A 17,422-nucleotide genomic window follows, 5' to 3' on the forward strand; every position below is an offset into this window, starting at 1 on the left:
TGTCATGTCTAAAAGTGGTATTACTTTTTCAAAATTTAATAAATGTACATTTAACATAACAATTAATAGCAAATAATGCCCTAATTTATTAACTTCTTTATAACCCAACTTCTGTTTATAATACTGTAAGTAATTCTGTACACATCTTTGTTACTTAATAATACACTTTTCATTTGGTTAATAAAAATTCGAATCTAATCTTCCAGATTCGTCTTTATTTAGAAACAAAATTGTAAAAAAACTTGTTACCACCTACTTCAAGACATCTCGGCCGTTTTTTGTCCTCACCTAAAATTTACTTGGGCTTGGCTACTTTATCAACTTTACGGCCTTGGTACACAAATAACTATTAACGTCTCCTTTTTGCTGCTAAGACTAATCTGGACGGGGCCTACTTTGTCTACGCGGAATCCGAACCGTAGTCCTAAGCCATGTCATTATGAATGACTTACCAACATGGCGGTTTTCACGAGATATCCGATTTAAACCCGTGTATTTGTATATATTGATTGTTTACGATACTTTCCGATGGTGTCAGCACCGACGGAGAATGCACCAAGTCTATACTTTATGTATACTGCATCCCTTGAATGTTGTAAACTTTGGTAAAAAATTGTATTTCAAATTCTGATAGTAAACATTACTAACAAACTAGGCTTAACGAGGTTTTTTCATTCAGTCTTATTCTTCTGGTAATTACCTAAAAAATGAATCAGACAGTGACCAATATAGACTGTGAATATATCGAATTTCGTTATTTAATTGCTTTTCTTATGTATTTACCGCCTCTGTTTGATGGAATTAACCTCATTTAACCCCACTTGAGTACTTCAAGAACAGTCATTTGTTCATTTCTACGATTTTCTTTTTAATGCATTAATAATCATGTACAGTCCAGTATTTTTTTATTTATGTTTACACAAATTCGAAGGTACCAAATAGAGTAATTTTGTATAAACTAATTATGATTTTTACCACTTCTCGAAAAGTTAAGATGATTAAATAGCATTTTTTGTGGAAAATAGTCTTCGCATCATTAAATGAAACTGAACATATCGAAATTAATTAAATCAAATTGTTTAAGTGATATGTTCAAAAGACAATAACTGATTTGAGGTATATTGTGTGTATTTCGATTTTTGCTTAGAATTGAAGGAAACATTGAAATATGCATTCTATTTAAAAAAAATGAAACTTTGATGTGCTACAACTTTATGACCAACCATGTAGACATAAATTTCTTACTCGCCAATACCAGGTGCGTCTCAAAAGTGGCTCACCCCTATAACTTTTTTATTTTTTCAGATAAAAAAACGAGATTTGGTATGTAAGTATATTACATAAATTAGGATTGATTGACGTATTGAATTGTTTTTAGTCACTTCCTGTTTCACCGGAAATGACTACAACTTTTGATTTTTAAATGGCACTCTCTGTATTTTTTTACTTTATTCGATAGAAAATGACATTCTGAATAGAATGACTTATCATATGTCAACTTTTGACATTCTCGCTTAAAACAAAATTGAATTTTAAAATTCAATCTAGAGTGCCATGGTTATATTAAAAACACTAATTCTTAGTCAAGGAGCCTTAGAAAAATAGATTTGATCGTTTAATATTTTTAGTGTCTTGTTCTGGCCAGTTAGAAAATGCTCAAATCGTATTTTTAGTCATATCTCAATTTTTTCAAATGGAACGAGGGTGGCTCATTAGCATATTTGGGAAAAGCATTTTTTTACGAATAATTTGGTACCACACACTTGGTATTTCGAGTCAAATTTTCGTTACGTACCGCAAGTTATTATTTCAAATAAACCATATTCGAAAATGTCAAAAGTTGACATATGTTATGTCATTCTATGCAGAGTGTTATTTTCTATCGAATAAAGTAAAAAAATACCGAGGGTGCCATTTAAAAATCAAAAGTTGTTGTCATTTCCGGTGAAACAGGAAGTGACCGAAAACAATTGAATACGTCAATCAATCCTAATTTATGTCATATACTAATATACAAAATCTCGTTTTTTTAACTGTAAAAATAACAAAGTTATAGGGGTGAGCCACTTTTGAGACGCACCCGGTAGACATTAAAAAACCCTATAATTTTTGTATTTAACTTTTTGCAGTACCTTGTATATTTTTCCTAACAATCGACCGTTTCCATACATTACAGCGACCCTGTATAAACTACTCTACTTTCAAAGAGGAACAAATTTTAATAAAGTACATTCTCTGATTTTACTAAACACTTGGCAACAATGCGTAACCTCACTTGACCTACAGCTGGGCGTACACGCCGTCCATTTGTATAACAATTTTACTTGACTTCGGCTCAAAAATAAAAGAAAACAACAACGAAATATTATAACTTAACATCTATTTATTTCCTCGTACGTTATATGTCGTAGTATTTGATTTAAATCTTTAAAAAAACGTGAAACTTTTAGATAATTTTACCGAAACATGTCAGGCGGAGACGTCAGCGAGCTAGATCCCACCGTTGCCGGTTGTCAAGAATTAGTTCGACAGTTGGAGAAATGCCTGAGCGAGAGCAAATGGAAAAGACTCTTGGGAGGATGCAGTGACTTGGTTATCCAAGTTGACAGATGCAACAGGAGATTGTTTGAGTTGCGGAGGCAGGCAAACTATCAGAAATCGTTGGAGGAGAAGAAAAAACTGCAAGAACGCTTTAAAGCTCAGAAAGAAGAAAAATCTGCGATTAACTGAAATAGTGTAATGATGGAATAATTAGGTAAAAAATATGTATTTTGTTATTTAGTAAATAAATTAATAAATATTGCATTTTTAAGAACAATGAGCTTTTGTTTCTTTTACCTAACTCAGATATAGTCTGTCCAGTGCCTTCTATTAAAAGATCAGCCTACGGGCGAGATTTATGACGTCACGCTAGTTAGATATAACGGATTAATAAATATGTTGTAGAATACATGGAAAACATAATCATTCCTCAGACTTTTGGTTTGTATTTTAAAAATGATATAGTTTACATGAAATATACATAATATACAGTTAATAACTACAACATATATACCTATTTATAGTAATAAATACTTTGGCAAATAAACTATAAACCATACAAATGCAGCAAATGTTTTACAATATACAAATAATGTATAGGTACATAAGATATTGGGTAAAATGAAATATATTTTAACAAAAAACATTCAATATCTACTAATAGTGATGTATTATTATTTGCATTCACAGAATTTATATGTATATTTTGCAAGTATCAATGTTCGAAAAATTATATTTACAAATAATACAATATTATCTAAAAAAAGGCGTCAGCGATGGCTATGAAATGAAGATCGCTGGCATTTTATATATAAAATTATTCTAAAATTTTTGATTTTCTTGGGATTTTTAGGTGCGGGAAAAACGCTGATTTAAGTTTTCATTTGGGTTTTCATTATTTTTATTTGGTTTAAAATAACGTTTCGGCTAATTATAGCCTTCATCAGTGTTGTGTCATATGAGAAAAATAGTGTCGAATATAATCCAAAAAATTACATATACAATATAATTCACACCTCATAATGTTTACTGCAATTAATAAACTAATATAAACTTATCAAAAGATGACCACATATTTTTTAAAATTATTATTCTTAACACTAAAATTATCTACATTGACTATGGAGTACGCAGTAAACATTATGTGCGTGGTGTGAATATTTTATATGTAATTTTTTGGCATATATCTGGTAGTAGTTTCTGTCACTTAAACACCAAAATAATTATTTTTTTGCACTACAATAATAAATAATACCAAAAATCAAAGAGTTAAAACCAAAAATCAACCGACAAAATATGAAACGGAATCTAACCCAATATCTAAGTATGTACAGCTGATGAAGTAAACAAAAGTCCGCCCCCAGGCTGATCTTTTAATAGAAGGCACTGGTCTGTCTAAGGAGTCGGGGAATATTTCAACCGACGATATCCAAAAAAAACAGGAAATATAATTTGACATGGGTGCCCAGTGGCGTAGAGGTACAGGCTCTCGTCTACCAATCTCAAGGTTGTGTGTTCGAATCCTACACCCGGCATTTCATCAGCCGACTATTTTTATTAAAATAAAAATAGTTTGGGTACCTAGGTCGACTCAGCCTTAAATGAGTACTTGAGATTCACAATCCTGAGGTAAATAATAGGCGGTTGAAGCGTAGTGCTAGCCACATTACCTTTCTGGTATACCGAACGGCTCTAGCATGGCAAGCTGTACCTTGCTACTCCCAAGGCGTTAAACGCTATACAGGGTTGTTCACCACATACGACACGGAATATTGTAGCTAAACGATTAGATTTTTACAAATTGTAAGTTTTGGGTTCGTTGAAGGACTATTAGAGCTACAATTTAAAAATATTTTTACAAGTTACAGAGTGTCCCAAATAAATAAAAAAAAACAAAGTTGTATTTTTTTAAATGGAACACCCTGTATATTATTACATTTTTAGTTTCTACGATTAAAATAAAGGTAAATTTGATTAAGGTTTATTACACTTAAACCCTACCGTTTTTGAAATATTTTCAATTTTGTAAAATTGCAGTATAAATTTTAAGGCTTCATTTCTCCGAGGGTATCAAAGTTTGTAATACTAAATATATACTGAAGTTTATTTATTGATCAGTTATTGTGTTGCAATAATAAAAATTTTACTACCTTATACAGAGTGTCTAAATATTTATTTTAAATAATTATTAGCTTTAAACGGCAATAACTTGTTTAATTTAGATGGAACACCCTGTATATTTTATGAGAATCAGATGCACAATTTAATAGTTTATCAATTGTATTATACCATTTTTTACCTATCTTTTCAAGCTTCTGTAGAAAGTGCATTTTCTTGTAATTTAGAACTCATTTATCAATATACCCATGGAATACTGACATTTTAGATTATTTTTAAACATGTACCAAATTTTTAAAGAGTACAGATACTAATATTGTCAATATAGTTCGTTTATTTCATTAAAAAATAAAAAACTGTTTAAATATTTGTTAAAGAGGATCAATTAATATGATTCCAGTCATAGAGGTTAAAATATTCCAGTATTCAAACTACATTAATTGACTGTTTGCGTTGATCAATAATAATTGCTCCAAATACTAAAAAACTTAATTATTTATGTGTATTAGACAGTGTAGTAAAAAAACACCTTAAAAATGATATTTCACTTTTTGACAAATTCTTATCTATAACAACAGAGACGATCATTTTCATAACTTATTATTATGTTGATTTCTGATTCAAATCCACATTTATTTAGAATAATTTATTAACGAACACAATTAAGTATGTGATTAATTAGTATTTGGGCGGAAATACTGGTGGTATATAATATAATATATAATAATAATATAATTGGGCGGAAATACTGGTGGTAGGAAATACTGGTTAATTAATGGTATACTCTTTTATAAAGATTTAAATAGTTTTCTTTTTGCATACAAATGGGCTAGTAATATCATCGTTTTACTAAAAACGATAATATTACTAGCCTGTACATTTTGTACATTTGTTGTTTTAAAAACAATCTAAAATGTCAATATTCCATGGGTATATTGATAAATGAGGTCTAAATTATAAAAAAATGCATTTTCTACGAAAACTTGAAGGGATAGGTAAAAAGTGGTATAATACAATTTAATTGTGCATCTGATTCTCCTAAAATATACAGGGCATTCCATTTAAATTAAAGAAGTTATTGAAGAAATGAAGCTTTAAAATTTTTACTGCAATTTCACAAAATTGAAAATATTTCAAAAACGGTAAGGTTTCAGTGTAATAAACCTTAATCAAATTTACCTTTATTTTAATCGTAGAAACTAAAAATGCAATAATATACATATCCATTAAAAAAATAAAACTTTGATATTTTTTATTTATTTGGGACACTCTGTATCTTGTAAAAATATTTTTAAATTGTAGCTCTAATAGTCCTTCAACGAACCCAAAACTTACAATTTGTAAAAATCTATTCGTTTAGCTACAATACTCCGTCTCGTATGTGGTGAACAACTCTGTATACGGGAGCTATTATTATTATATAATTTGATATGAATTAAAATGTCAGATAGAGCTGTTATGGATCCTCTCATTGGACAGACTATAGCTGACTTTAGAAAAAACTTAAAACGATTTTTTTTATGTAAGCACTAACTTTTAAGATATATTTGATATCAATTAAACTTTTAGTTACATAATCGAGGGCGCGATTTTTAAATCCATTGTTGCCAACCATTGTTACAACTTGCCGCATTTATTTGTTTATTCCTCACATTGTCATTCGTTTTGACACTTTAGTTTTATATTACGAGTTTTTGGTTTAAATAAATAGTGTTGTGATACTTTAAGCTTGGAAATGTTTACTAGCAGACCTTGCAGTCGAACATTGCCCTTTTTAGAACCTCTTTTAGTGTTCAAGATAGCTTAATAGCCGTAAAAAACTCATCGCAACTTATTATTATTAGAATATTCTGGACGGGAAAGCGGTAATAATGGCCCCTAATTTATTTTTGTTTCATAAAATATTTTGATTAACAGAAAATATTTAAAAGTGGACAACGCTGTGCCGGTCAAGCTTAATCACGTGACTAAAAGTTTATTTCGTTATGAACTGTACTTTAAAATTTGAGTTATTTCGGTCGACCCTATAAAATAAGAGATATCTTTTGATTTACAGCACCAATGAGGATGCGTAATGGAGAGGAAGCTTCCTGTGACGTCACGAGAGTTCGTCATGGCCGCTCTGATCTGCATTGCTCTTTCCGGCGCAAGCGCGCTCGTGAGAAGGGTAAGATTTTTTAAATAATAATAGTAATATTAAATAATATAAACTTATACATTAACCCTCAACTGGCGTGGTGAATCTTTGTAACGCTTATGGCGTGCTGGGGTCCAACGGACCCAAATTTTTTTTCAGTTTAAAATACATGATGAAGAGGTTTTATAAAAAGCTTGTTATTTTAACACTGTTTACAATATATTCAAACTTGTGAACAAACAATTTCATTTATTTTGCAACAAATTAATAAGAACGGACATAAAAATAAAAAATCGGTAAAAAACTTTTAAGTTAAACGGTTTTATCTTATGTGCACTGAAAACTAGAAAATAATAATAACAATTAGGTATTTTGAACTTCTAGTTCAGAAATATTTTAGTACTAGGCAGAATAGCTTTTAGGCATATTAGACTAAAATAAAAACGTGGGGCCCCTTTGAAATCCTACCTATGGCAAAGCATATCTTTATACTTTGGTAGATCATGAGCTCGGCGTTCGCTGGTGAAGCCGCCACGGCTGGTTATTGATTGTCAAAATCTCCAGTTACGATTATAGTAAGTCGATGCAATCCACACTTAGTATAGAAGAAAGTATTACAGCAATAGTTAATGGACCCCACGTTTTTATTTTAGTCTAATATGCCTAAAAGTTATTCTGCCTAGTACTAAAATGTTTCTGAACTAGAAGTTCAAAATACCTAATTGTTCTTATTATTTTCTAGTTTTCAGTGCACATAAGATAAAACCGTTTAACTTAAAAGTTTTTTTACCGATTTTTTATTTTCTAGTTTTTACCATTTAACGGAAATGCCTACCGAATATTCCTCGTTCTATTTAATTCATTATTATATAAATTAATATATATAACAATTAATTATAACAATAAAATATAAATTATAATAATTAATTATATTTAAAATACCTATTTGTTAATATTTTATTATTTATATTTATTTTAACATTGATATTATTATAGAGAATAAAAAAAAACGCAATTTAACGTTAATTTTTTACACAACTGTTCTGGACACGACTACTCATGCCCTCACCTAATACGCCATTTTGTAACGACGTCCATCTTGGATTTTAAATTTTGTCATAATCACAGCATTCTACTAGTGTAGCCCTTTCATTTGATACCCATATTGAGGGGGTTGTGGAAAAATATGAAATCCGCCATTTTGTACCGGCGGCCTTATTAGATTTACAATGTTATTGATATTACTATATTGTATTGTCATCGGAACTAAAGGTGTGTACCAACTTTCAGATCAATCTGACAACATGAAGGTACTTAAATTTCAATTTCTAATTTTGACCCAAACAAATAAATAAATACCGTACGGGTCGAGCTAAATAAAACCGTTTAATAAAGTAAAATGCATTTTTTAGGAATGTTTGACAACAGAAATATAACTTGGCTAAGAAACCCATAGAAATTAAAAACATATATATTTTATGATTTTACCGTATTATTAAAATTACAAACAACTGAAATCTGAAGATAAAGTAATAAACATAAATTATTCTCAACAAAACTGCAAACCTTGAATGTACATAACTTTTTCAAATACAGTTCATGCTAATATAGGATCTGCATTTGCCGCACGTGGATCGTGCACATTTGATTCATGAGATTTTTGTTTTTTGTCATTTCTTCATTGACATATATACCACATCTCTTTCTTTTCTGGTATTGATTATTCAATTTTCTCTCTTCTATAAGTAAGAGATTCAGAATCGGAGTTATGGTTACTCTTCGGAGAAAAATCAATGTCTCGATGGTCTTCATCTCACTTAAGCCTCTTTAAGTTCATCAAACCACTCAATTAATGCTTTCTCAAAATTAGCGTCCCAGTGAGGCACACTTTTTAGACTACCCACCATCCTAATAATGTAACATTCTTGGCGTGGTGGTGCCACACAGACCCCAATGAAACTTTAGCCCCCGCTGGTAGGGACAATATTTGATAAAATCAAGTGCGCCTTTAACACTTGCATATTGGTACCCTAACTTAAAGGTAAATGGAGCTGCGAGGCCTAATTCTTAAACGTAAACATTTTACAGAGGTTAAATAGTGCTTGGGGCCCGCTGGACCCCACCACGCCACACAGTGGGGTATTTGACACAGATAGTTGATCGAAATTATTTTTTTTTAATTATTGCTAATTTCAATTAAAGAGGAAATAATATGAACAAAATAAAGGATAATTCGTCGATTCTAAAAAAAGAAAGAAAAATCACTGTTCCAGTGTTTCCACGGACAATGCCACTAATACCAGTAGTAATATCGCAACTAATACTACGAATGCTACGACTGATCCGCGAGCAATGCCCATACCACTGAAGTCGCTACTAATGCCAAATTGTGTTATACTGCTAATGGCACTAATGCGATCGCTTTGTACACAACGATTCCATCGCGGTTTACACCTCGCATTAGTATATCACTGATTGGCAAATTAGAGGAAACCAAGAATGTTTTTCTCATTTTATCAGTAAAGTCGCAAAAAGTCGCAGTATTTTATTTTACTGTATGAAAGCCCAATATTTACTAAGTAAAACGTATATAGACAATATGCTGAATTCTTCGAAATGCGCAACTAAATCTCTAATGCCCACTTGCACCGTTTGTATAAACTTTGTTTAAAGGCTATACAGTGATTAACTATACATATTTTATTATAGTTAATCACTGTTTAGCCTTTAAACAATGTTTATACAAACGGTGCAAGTGGGCATAAGTATAATAAAAATGTCACAAATTTAATCAAATTTTCTGAACGCCCAAATTTTCTTCAAAGAAAATCTTTAAAAATTTTGTGTTTTTTGAAACAACTAAAATTTAATCGGCGTGTTCCTGCAATCCTTAAAAATGAGGGCAGTTATTTAAGACTCGATCTGTATATATCCAAATAATTTTATCGAAAACCCTAATTATTTTAAATACAATCACATCCTGAATTTTTTAGTACTACTATTCATTTACACCCTGTACATTTTAGTACCTTAAATTTAAGTTAAAAACTAATAATCAGCTTTTTTGATATTTTTTATTATTAAAATTTAATAGGAAAACGTTGTTTGGGTCATCGTACATTTCCGTCAGCTGTCGGCTACACTCGCTGCTTTGTGCAAAGTGCTTTTAAATTTTCCCTAAAATTCTCCATTTGCAAATGTTAGAAAGCTAGTTTAAACAAATTATTTACAAAAAAATATCAAAACATTTCACAACTTCCTCGATTTTGCTTAGGATTTTCTTTGAACAAAACTCGAAAAAGTTGTAAAAGAAATAAAATTTTCGAACTCTAAATATGACTAAAACGATAAAAACTCACTTATCTACCCGAATTATACTAGTTTTCTAATTTTTGCCACCCTATATTCTTATTAGTTAGGATCGATAATAGTTCTCTGTACTTTTTCTCATTTTGAAAAGAATGGAAGTAGATTTTTTTTAAAAATCGTTAGTATAGAGAATATCAAAATAAATAATACGTTTTTGTAGAATACATACCTGCAGCTTGCTGAGCCATTTTCAATCAAAACAATAATATAAACGTAAAAAGAGCACAAGAACAAAAACAATTTATAATTTTAGACATAAAATTTAGCCATTTACCTCTTATCTTTGAGAAGTAACAACTTTGACGTTTCGTTGAAACAAATGAATGGAACTAAACACACCCATAGCAACGCCATTCATTGCAGACATGATTTAACTTATCATTTATCTTTTTTTGGGAAATCTTAAACACATTTGCTTTTTCGAATTTCGATCACCTTTTTCATGCTAATACCCCACCGTGCGCCAGTTGAGGGTTAAGCTTTACTCTCATATTTTGGTTGCACTCTGGTTTATTTGTTAAAACACAAATCAATTAAAAATAAACACGTTGCAATGGCTTTTTTATCTTCATTTTATATCATAATAATCAATAAAAAAAACGTTGTCCTACACAAAATAATAAATATCTCCGCCATTGGTCGAAATGCATAAAGCAGCGTTTTTATTGGTCCGTTTTTTATCATTCTTTTAAAAGAAAAACGATATAGCATCACGCCTGGCTTTTATTAACGCATTCGTTTTTATAGTTTCGCGTTTATTTTCAGTTTCTAACAATGTTGCCCAGTAATGGAAGAACCCATAATGGGTTTTGTTCGGGAAATGCACGAAAAGTTTACATAAATAGTTAAAAATACGCGAACAAATTTCCCTCAGTGTTTCTTTTCTTTTTTCAAGGAATATTTGCATTTCTTTACAATGAAAAAGTAAAACTTTAGAACTTTTCGAATTTAAAAACTATGGAATTAAAAAATAATAGGATTTTACAACAGTACTTTTTATCTTAAATGGTTGTTCAGTTTTGAATAAAAAAAATAAAGAGATTTAAACAAAAACTAAAGTTTTGTCATATGAAAGTACTATATAACCTTTTGTACTTACCACTATTGACGTCGTGGACTCTGTGAAATTCTTAGGACTTGTTGTAGACAACTCGTTAAAATGGAACTTGCACATCGAAGCTTTATCAAAGAAACTAAGCGCTGCCTGTTTTGGGCTAAGATCATTTTCTAAGGAACTTAACTTATCAATCTCTAGAATAGTCTAATTATTCCCTTTTTGAGTCACATCTTCGTTATGCCCTTCCATTCTGGGGTACTTGCTGCGCAACAAAATTTGATCGTATTTTCAAACTTCAAAAGAGAACAGTTCGATATTTATTGGGCCTGAACAGTAGAACTCACTGCCAGAATTTCTTTAAGAATTTCAAAATGCTGACTCTTCCTTCTTTATTCATTTTTGAATCCGTTTGCTTAATCCGCAAGCACATATCTGCTATTCCCGAAAGGCCATCTCACAACTATCCACTTAGGAATGCGGAGCACGATCTTTATCTGCCAACCCCAAGCTCAGAACTAGTTAAAGGCTCAATACTGTACAGGGTGGGTCAAATTCGACGCTTTTAAATCGAAACACCCTATAGGGGACAGACAAAAACTAATATCGGTGTCTGGAGCTCAATTTTTGTTAAAGACATGATGGTGAAAACTGCATATCGATATCTGTTACCGTTTCGTAGTTACGGGGTGTTTTTCAAAAATATGCATTTTTAACAAATCGCTGTAACTTTTTTGCTATGGAAAATTTTGTATTTTTATGAAAACATTTCCAAAGCACCTTTTTACGTAGAATTAATTTAATGGTTAAAGTATAATTTTTTATAAAATTAATAATTTAAGAATTATCAACAGAAAATTTGATTTTTATATGGGACACCCTGTATATTTTTAATTTATTGAAAATAATTTAAAATTACCTTTCCAAAAATATAACACACTTGATATTTTGCTCGGTTCCTCTTCGTGATATAGAATATATAAAAATTCGCCCGCTTTAAATAAGTAGGCTTTGAACGGCACCGGCTGTAATGCAAAAAAAAATTCTAGCTGTGAGCATCAATTAAAACGAAAATAATATTTGCTATGAGAGATGCAGAATTTTATAACAATTTAAAATATATTTAACCAACATCAACACATTTAAACTATATCTAATAACTACAAAAATAAATAGCAAACCAAGACATGAGATTTTGCTACAGGTGTTCGACATATCGACCGTCTTCTGTTATGGACAGACGGGGCAGTTTTTGAACATTTCTCGCGGAATTCATTAACTCAGTGGGGGTGAAAGATATCCTCTCATAACTGTTAAGTATTTTTAATTTTTGTCTAGATTATACGGAACAATAAGGAACCTTTATTCTTCCGCAAATATATCCATAGGATTAGATCCATGGGCACTAAGTCAGGTGGCCTCGACGGCCAACGGTTGGGATCTTGGTTAGCTGTCCAATTATTCTTGAAATTGGCTGCAAAAATTTGCTGATAACTTCAGTGTTCAGAGGCGGTGCGCCGTCTTGCTGGAAAATATATTTTCGAGTTCCATTAAGGGCATATCACCAATAAGGGGTTCAAAGCCTACTAGTTAAAAGTGGCTAACTTTTAAAAATTCTGTATTTCGAAGGGGATTATAACAAAATATAAGTGTGCTATATTTTTGGAAAGGTAATTTTAAATTCTTCTCAGTTAATTAAAAATATAGGGGGTGTCCCAAATAAAAAATCAGTTTTTCTGTTCATAACTCTTAAATTATTAATTTTAAAAAAATTATACTTAAACCATTAAATTCTACGTAAAAAGTTGCTTTGGAAATGTTTTCATAGAAATACAAAATTTTCCATAGCAAAAAAGTTACAGCGATTTGTTAAAAATGCACATTTTTTAAAAACACCCCGTAACTCCGAAACGGTAACGGATATCGAAATGCGGATCTCACCATCATGTTTCTGACAAAAATTGAGCTCCAGACACCGATATTAGTTTTCGTCTATCCCCTATAGAAAAGGGTGTTTCCATTTAAAAGCGTCGAATTTGACCCACCCTGTACATACAATGCCAAAAAAAATGTACAATCATCTGCCTTGGAATATCAAGTCGTTTTTGTTCTTTTCCGCATTTCGCAAAGCTCTGAAATCATACTTACTGGAGAGCTATATGCGGTAAACGACTTTTTTGTTGATGTTTAATCATGAACAATTTTGTGCAATAAAGCGTTATTTATTTATTATATTATTATAGATGTAGATTCTATGGGAGGGGGGAAGGCTAAGACAAAAGCCAGTATCTGAGACGGTTTTACAGAGGGTAGTTTTTCTGAGCTTTCTTTTTTATGATATGTATTATTTATTGCACAAATGGTTTTGATTAGGGGTAGTAACTCTAGAAGGATAATGTGTCAGAACATTGCGATTTCCAGAAAAGACTGTAAAATAGTTAGTAGTGCAAGATTGTGCAACATGCAGTAGAACTTGTCGAAAATAATTAGGTTATTTCAATGTGTGTTAATTTGGTGTTTTAGTAGTGTATCTGATATTATTGTTATTAAATAATTATTATGTACAAAATTGTGTAGTTTACGTTTAAAACATTTTCTAAGAGCGACAACCACGGAAAAACACTACAAAAAAATAATTTATTACAACACAATGTCTGATCCAAAAACCAAATAGTTATGAAATATATATAAATTTTGGAGGGAAGGTTATTACATTATCAAAAAGGAGGGGTATTTCCAGTAGCTGCTTCCGTAACTTGGCAATCTTATTAATGTCACGTCAGAGTTGCTCTCTGTTTTAACACACAGATTTTAATCCCCTCCGATGCGTGTGTGTGTGTTTCCTACACTTAAGATATTAATAAACAAAGATTTTCAGTGCCACATATAATTTAAGAAAGATTGGAAACCAGATTTGTTTAATATCTTATTACTTATATCTCTCTTATTTTTATTATTAAAAAATAAATAAATATAAGATTATAACTTCCTTCAGACCCTCGAATCTAGTGGAATAAATAGTGGTTTTAAATACAATTTAAACAGATCATGCCAAAGAAACTGTTAGTCACGTGATTAAGCTTGAATAAAAATATTTTAGGGAACTAAAATGAATTAATTATAAATAAGTGAACAGTTATTTGCATCATCATTTACATCAACGAAACTCACCTCCTTAACAGCACTTAAGATTAGTGATGTTGGTAGCGAATATTTCCATTCGAATTTTGCAGGAAATTTCAGAAATTTCCGAAATATTCGGTCCCAAAATCGCGAATATTCGCAAAAGTCCGAATTTTACAAGAAATTTCTTTTCAAAATTCAAGACATTGAGCAAAAATTTAACGAAAGTGTATCAAGTATGCCTATTCTTAAATCAGAAGAAAAAGAATGCTTCTCCGCCTTACAAAATAGAAGACGTATGGCTTTTAAAATAATGCATTTAGCCGCGAATCTCTTGGCCCCCTCTGTTTCCTGGGAGAGCACCTTAACAATGAAGAACACATAGCCACTATGGAATTTATCAACAATATCACCAACAAACATCCTCAGTTTGTCAATAATAAAGAAGCCATTTTTACAGATGTAACAAATTATTGCGCCAAATCGGGTTTATGGGCTCTCGACTACGTTTGGATGTCAGTTAAAAATGTAGACTGTCTAAGTTGGTGGCAAGCAATATGTAAAAATACTCAGTTGAAATATTTAGCTGTTGCTCTGCTGTCTTTGCCAACGTCATCTGCAGCCACTGAGAGAAGTTTCAGTACTTACAGTTGTATCCATACAAAAAAGGAATTGCTTAACTACACAAAGAGCCGGCAAAATAATGTTCGTAGCTCATAACAATAAATTATTGCAAAATAAAAACACTAAATCACCACAATACACCAAAACACTTTTACTTTTACACTGGACGCGCGTTTCGCTAACCATGTTAGCATCATCAGCAGATGATTATAAACTAAAGTACAATCTATAAGTTGAGCGTTTATATACTCGCTCAGTGAGCACCGAGTGGGCGTGGCAAAATCTAGCCAACCGAGTCAGAGCCAACTGAGCGTAACAGTTAACCGCCACTAGAGTAGTAGGAACAAAGAACTTGAAGGAATTGGACCGTTGACTCTGTTCATACTATCTTTACATTTATTAATTCTGATGCTTTCATATGCATCTAATTGCCTGTAATTTGAGACTTGTTTAATTAATTTTAAATTATTAAGATCTATACAATGTTCATTATCAACGATATGTTCGGCAACGCAAGATTTATCCGGTCTACCATATCTTATCTGAGCTAAATGTTCTTTAAATCTAGTTAATATTGATCTTCTAGTTTGCCCAACATATTTCTTATTACAATCTTTACAAGAAATTTCATAAATACCCGAACTTTCCAGTGGAGGTGTTTTATCTTTTGGATTACCTAATAATTGTTGTAATTTATTATTAGCACTATACACAAGTTTATAATTGACATTCTTAAAAATTCCTTTTAGACCACGGGATAACTCTCTATCAAACGGTATCGAAAAATATCTAGACGTATCTTTCTCCACTTTTCTAAGGTCGAATTTTCAGAAACCATTAACCTATACCTACGTTTTCTAATTAATTTATCAACTAGTGAAGGAGAATATCCCTCAACTGTAATAAATTATTACTACAAAAACAAAAAGTGGATATGGAACATGATATGCAACAACATGAAACTCCTCCAGAACCACTAGAACCCGTAGAGGTAGAGATCCATCCTTTAGAACCAGATGATACATCAAATATACCTGATTTGGAAATAAAAACTGACGAAGACAGTACTACTACTACTACTACTACTACTATAATACCCTATGAAGATGGGACCAGCTCGGCGCCTGAAAGTATTCCGGAATAGAATAATTCTGTTATTTGTGTTTTACGTTTTTTAAATTTATATTTCGTGCTTTTTTGTTTTTTTTTTAAGTTCATAGTCATAGTTCATGGTTTATGTACAAAGTACAAATGTTACCAAATAATTTTTGTTATATGTTATGTTTATGACTTTTAGGAGTTATGTATTGTTTATTAAAAATATAACAACTAGTATTATGTTTATTCTTTTTTTCCACTTACATGTTGGTATCAAATGTCTATCTAATTGTATCAACCATTGTATCAACAAAAAATATGTAAAATTGTAAAATTTCCTAAAATTTCATAAATTTCCGAAAGTTTCGGAAATTTCCTGCAACAATCAAAAGTTTCCGAAATATTAACATCACTACTACATATAGGGAAATCATACATATCACAAAACTTCAATCTAGTTCCGTATTGTAACGGTATTGTAAATTATGTCTTTATTTCCGAGAAAATTTAGTCGAAACATAAGGAATATTTTGTTGACGTTTGACCATCAAAATCTTAAAAATAAAGAAGTTGTCTAAAAATGTGCTACAATACGGATGTAGTATGATCCTTTATCTTTAATTTCCTTCTACATTTATGTAAAAATACCTAGCCAGTTTTACATAAAACGTTAAATGCCGAACGCTTATTTTGCTACTTTTTGGACTAGTGAAATGGACTCCAATCAAACCAAAAACTCAAAAATACAAAACGAAAGTGTCAAAAGAAACCAAACTGTCAAATCAAAATTAACTTCCCAAGTAGCATTTGGACGTTATCTAACGTCGGGTATACGTCGCGTTCTATAAACCCGACGTCGGGTACCAACGTCGGTTCGACCGCCTGACGACCCTTATTTGCACCTAAATGGGGAATACAGATTCGGGTCGCCTCGACGTCGGTATCTGACCTAATACGGAATGTAATTCTACCAATTACCAACGTCATATTACGTTGCATTTTAGTCACTTAAAATTCGTCGCTAAGCACTTATGTTACGTTTGGTTTCATGTTCGCTACCAAGATTACATAAAAACCTAACCAAACTACCTAATTACAAATGGATTCATAATCACTCCCCGAATATAACTATAAGTGCCTATCTAATTTCATATTATAATAATTCTGAATCATTAATCCAGACATCAGTTTTGTCAACGGAAGTCACTTTCTTGATATATCTGATTAAAATACTCCGGAACACAACGAGCGCCTTCAAAATTAGGTAGATTTATGAAATAAAAATATCTATAAAAAAGTAACTCGCAAAATATTTTTTTTGATTTTCTAGCTGGCTTAATCATAAAACTGTACTGTGG

The 17,422-nt window shown here is 31.3% G+C and overlaps 1 protein-coding gene across 4 annotated transcripts in view; it reads left to right on the forward strand.

Moving 5' to 3' along the window:
• The window catches only part of LOC115885079 (probable G-protein coupled receptor CG31760), a 204,491-nt gene that overhangs the window by 49,568 nt on the left and 137,501 nt on the right, over window positions 1-17,422 (forward strand). For 2 of the 4 annotated variants that reach the window (XM_030903849.1, XM_030903848.1), the window contains exon 3: window positions 6,716-6,826. In XM_030903849.1, the coding sequence (XP_030759709.1) occupies window positions 6,734-6,826 (93 nt within the window). In that variant the 5' untranslated portion in view covers window positions 6,716-6,733. Of the gene's footprint in view, window positions 1-2,078; window positions 2,394-2,450; window positions 2,756-6,715; window positions 6,827-17,422 lie in introns of those variants that run through there. The other 2 variants (XM_030903846.1, XM_030903847.1) reach the window with 2 other exon arrangements.

Source organism: Sitophilus oryzae, unplaced genomic scaffold (assembly GCF_002938485.1).
Source record: "Sitophilus oryzae breed Bouriz unplaced genomic scaffold, Soryzae_2.0 scaffold_360_pilon_pilon, whole genome shotgun sequence".
Lineage (NCBI taxonomy): Eukaryota > Metazoa > Arthropoda > Insecta > Coleoptera > Curculionidae > Sitophilus > Sitophilus oryzae.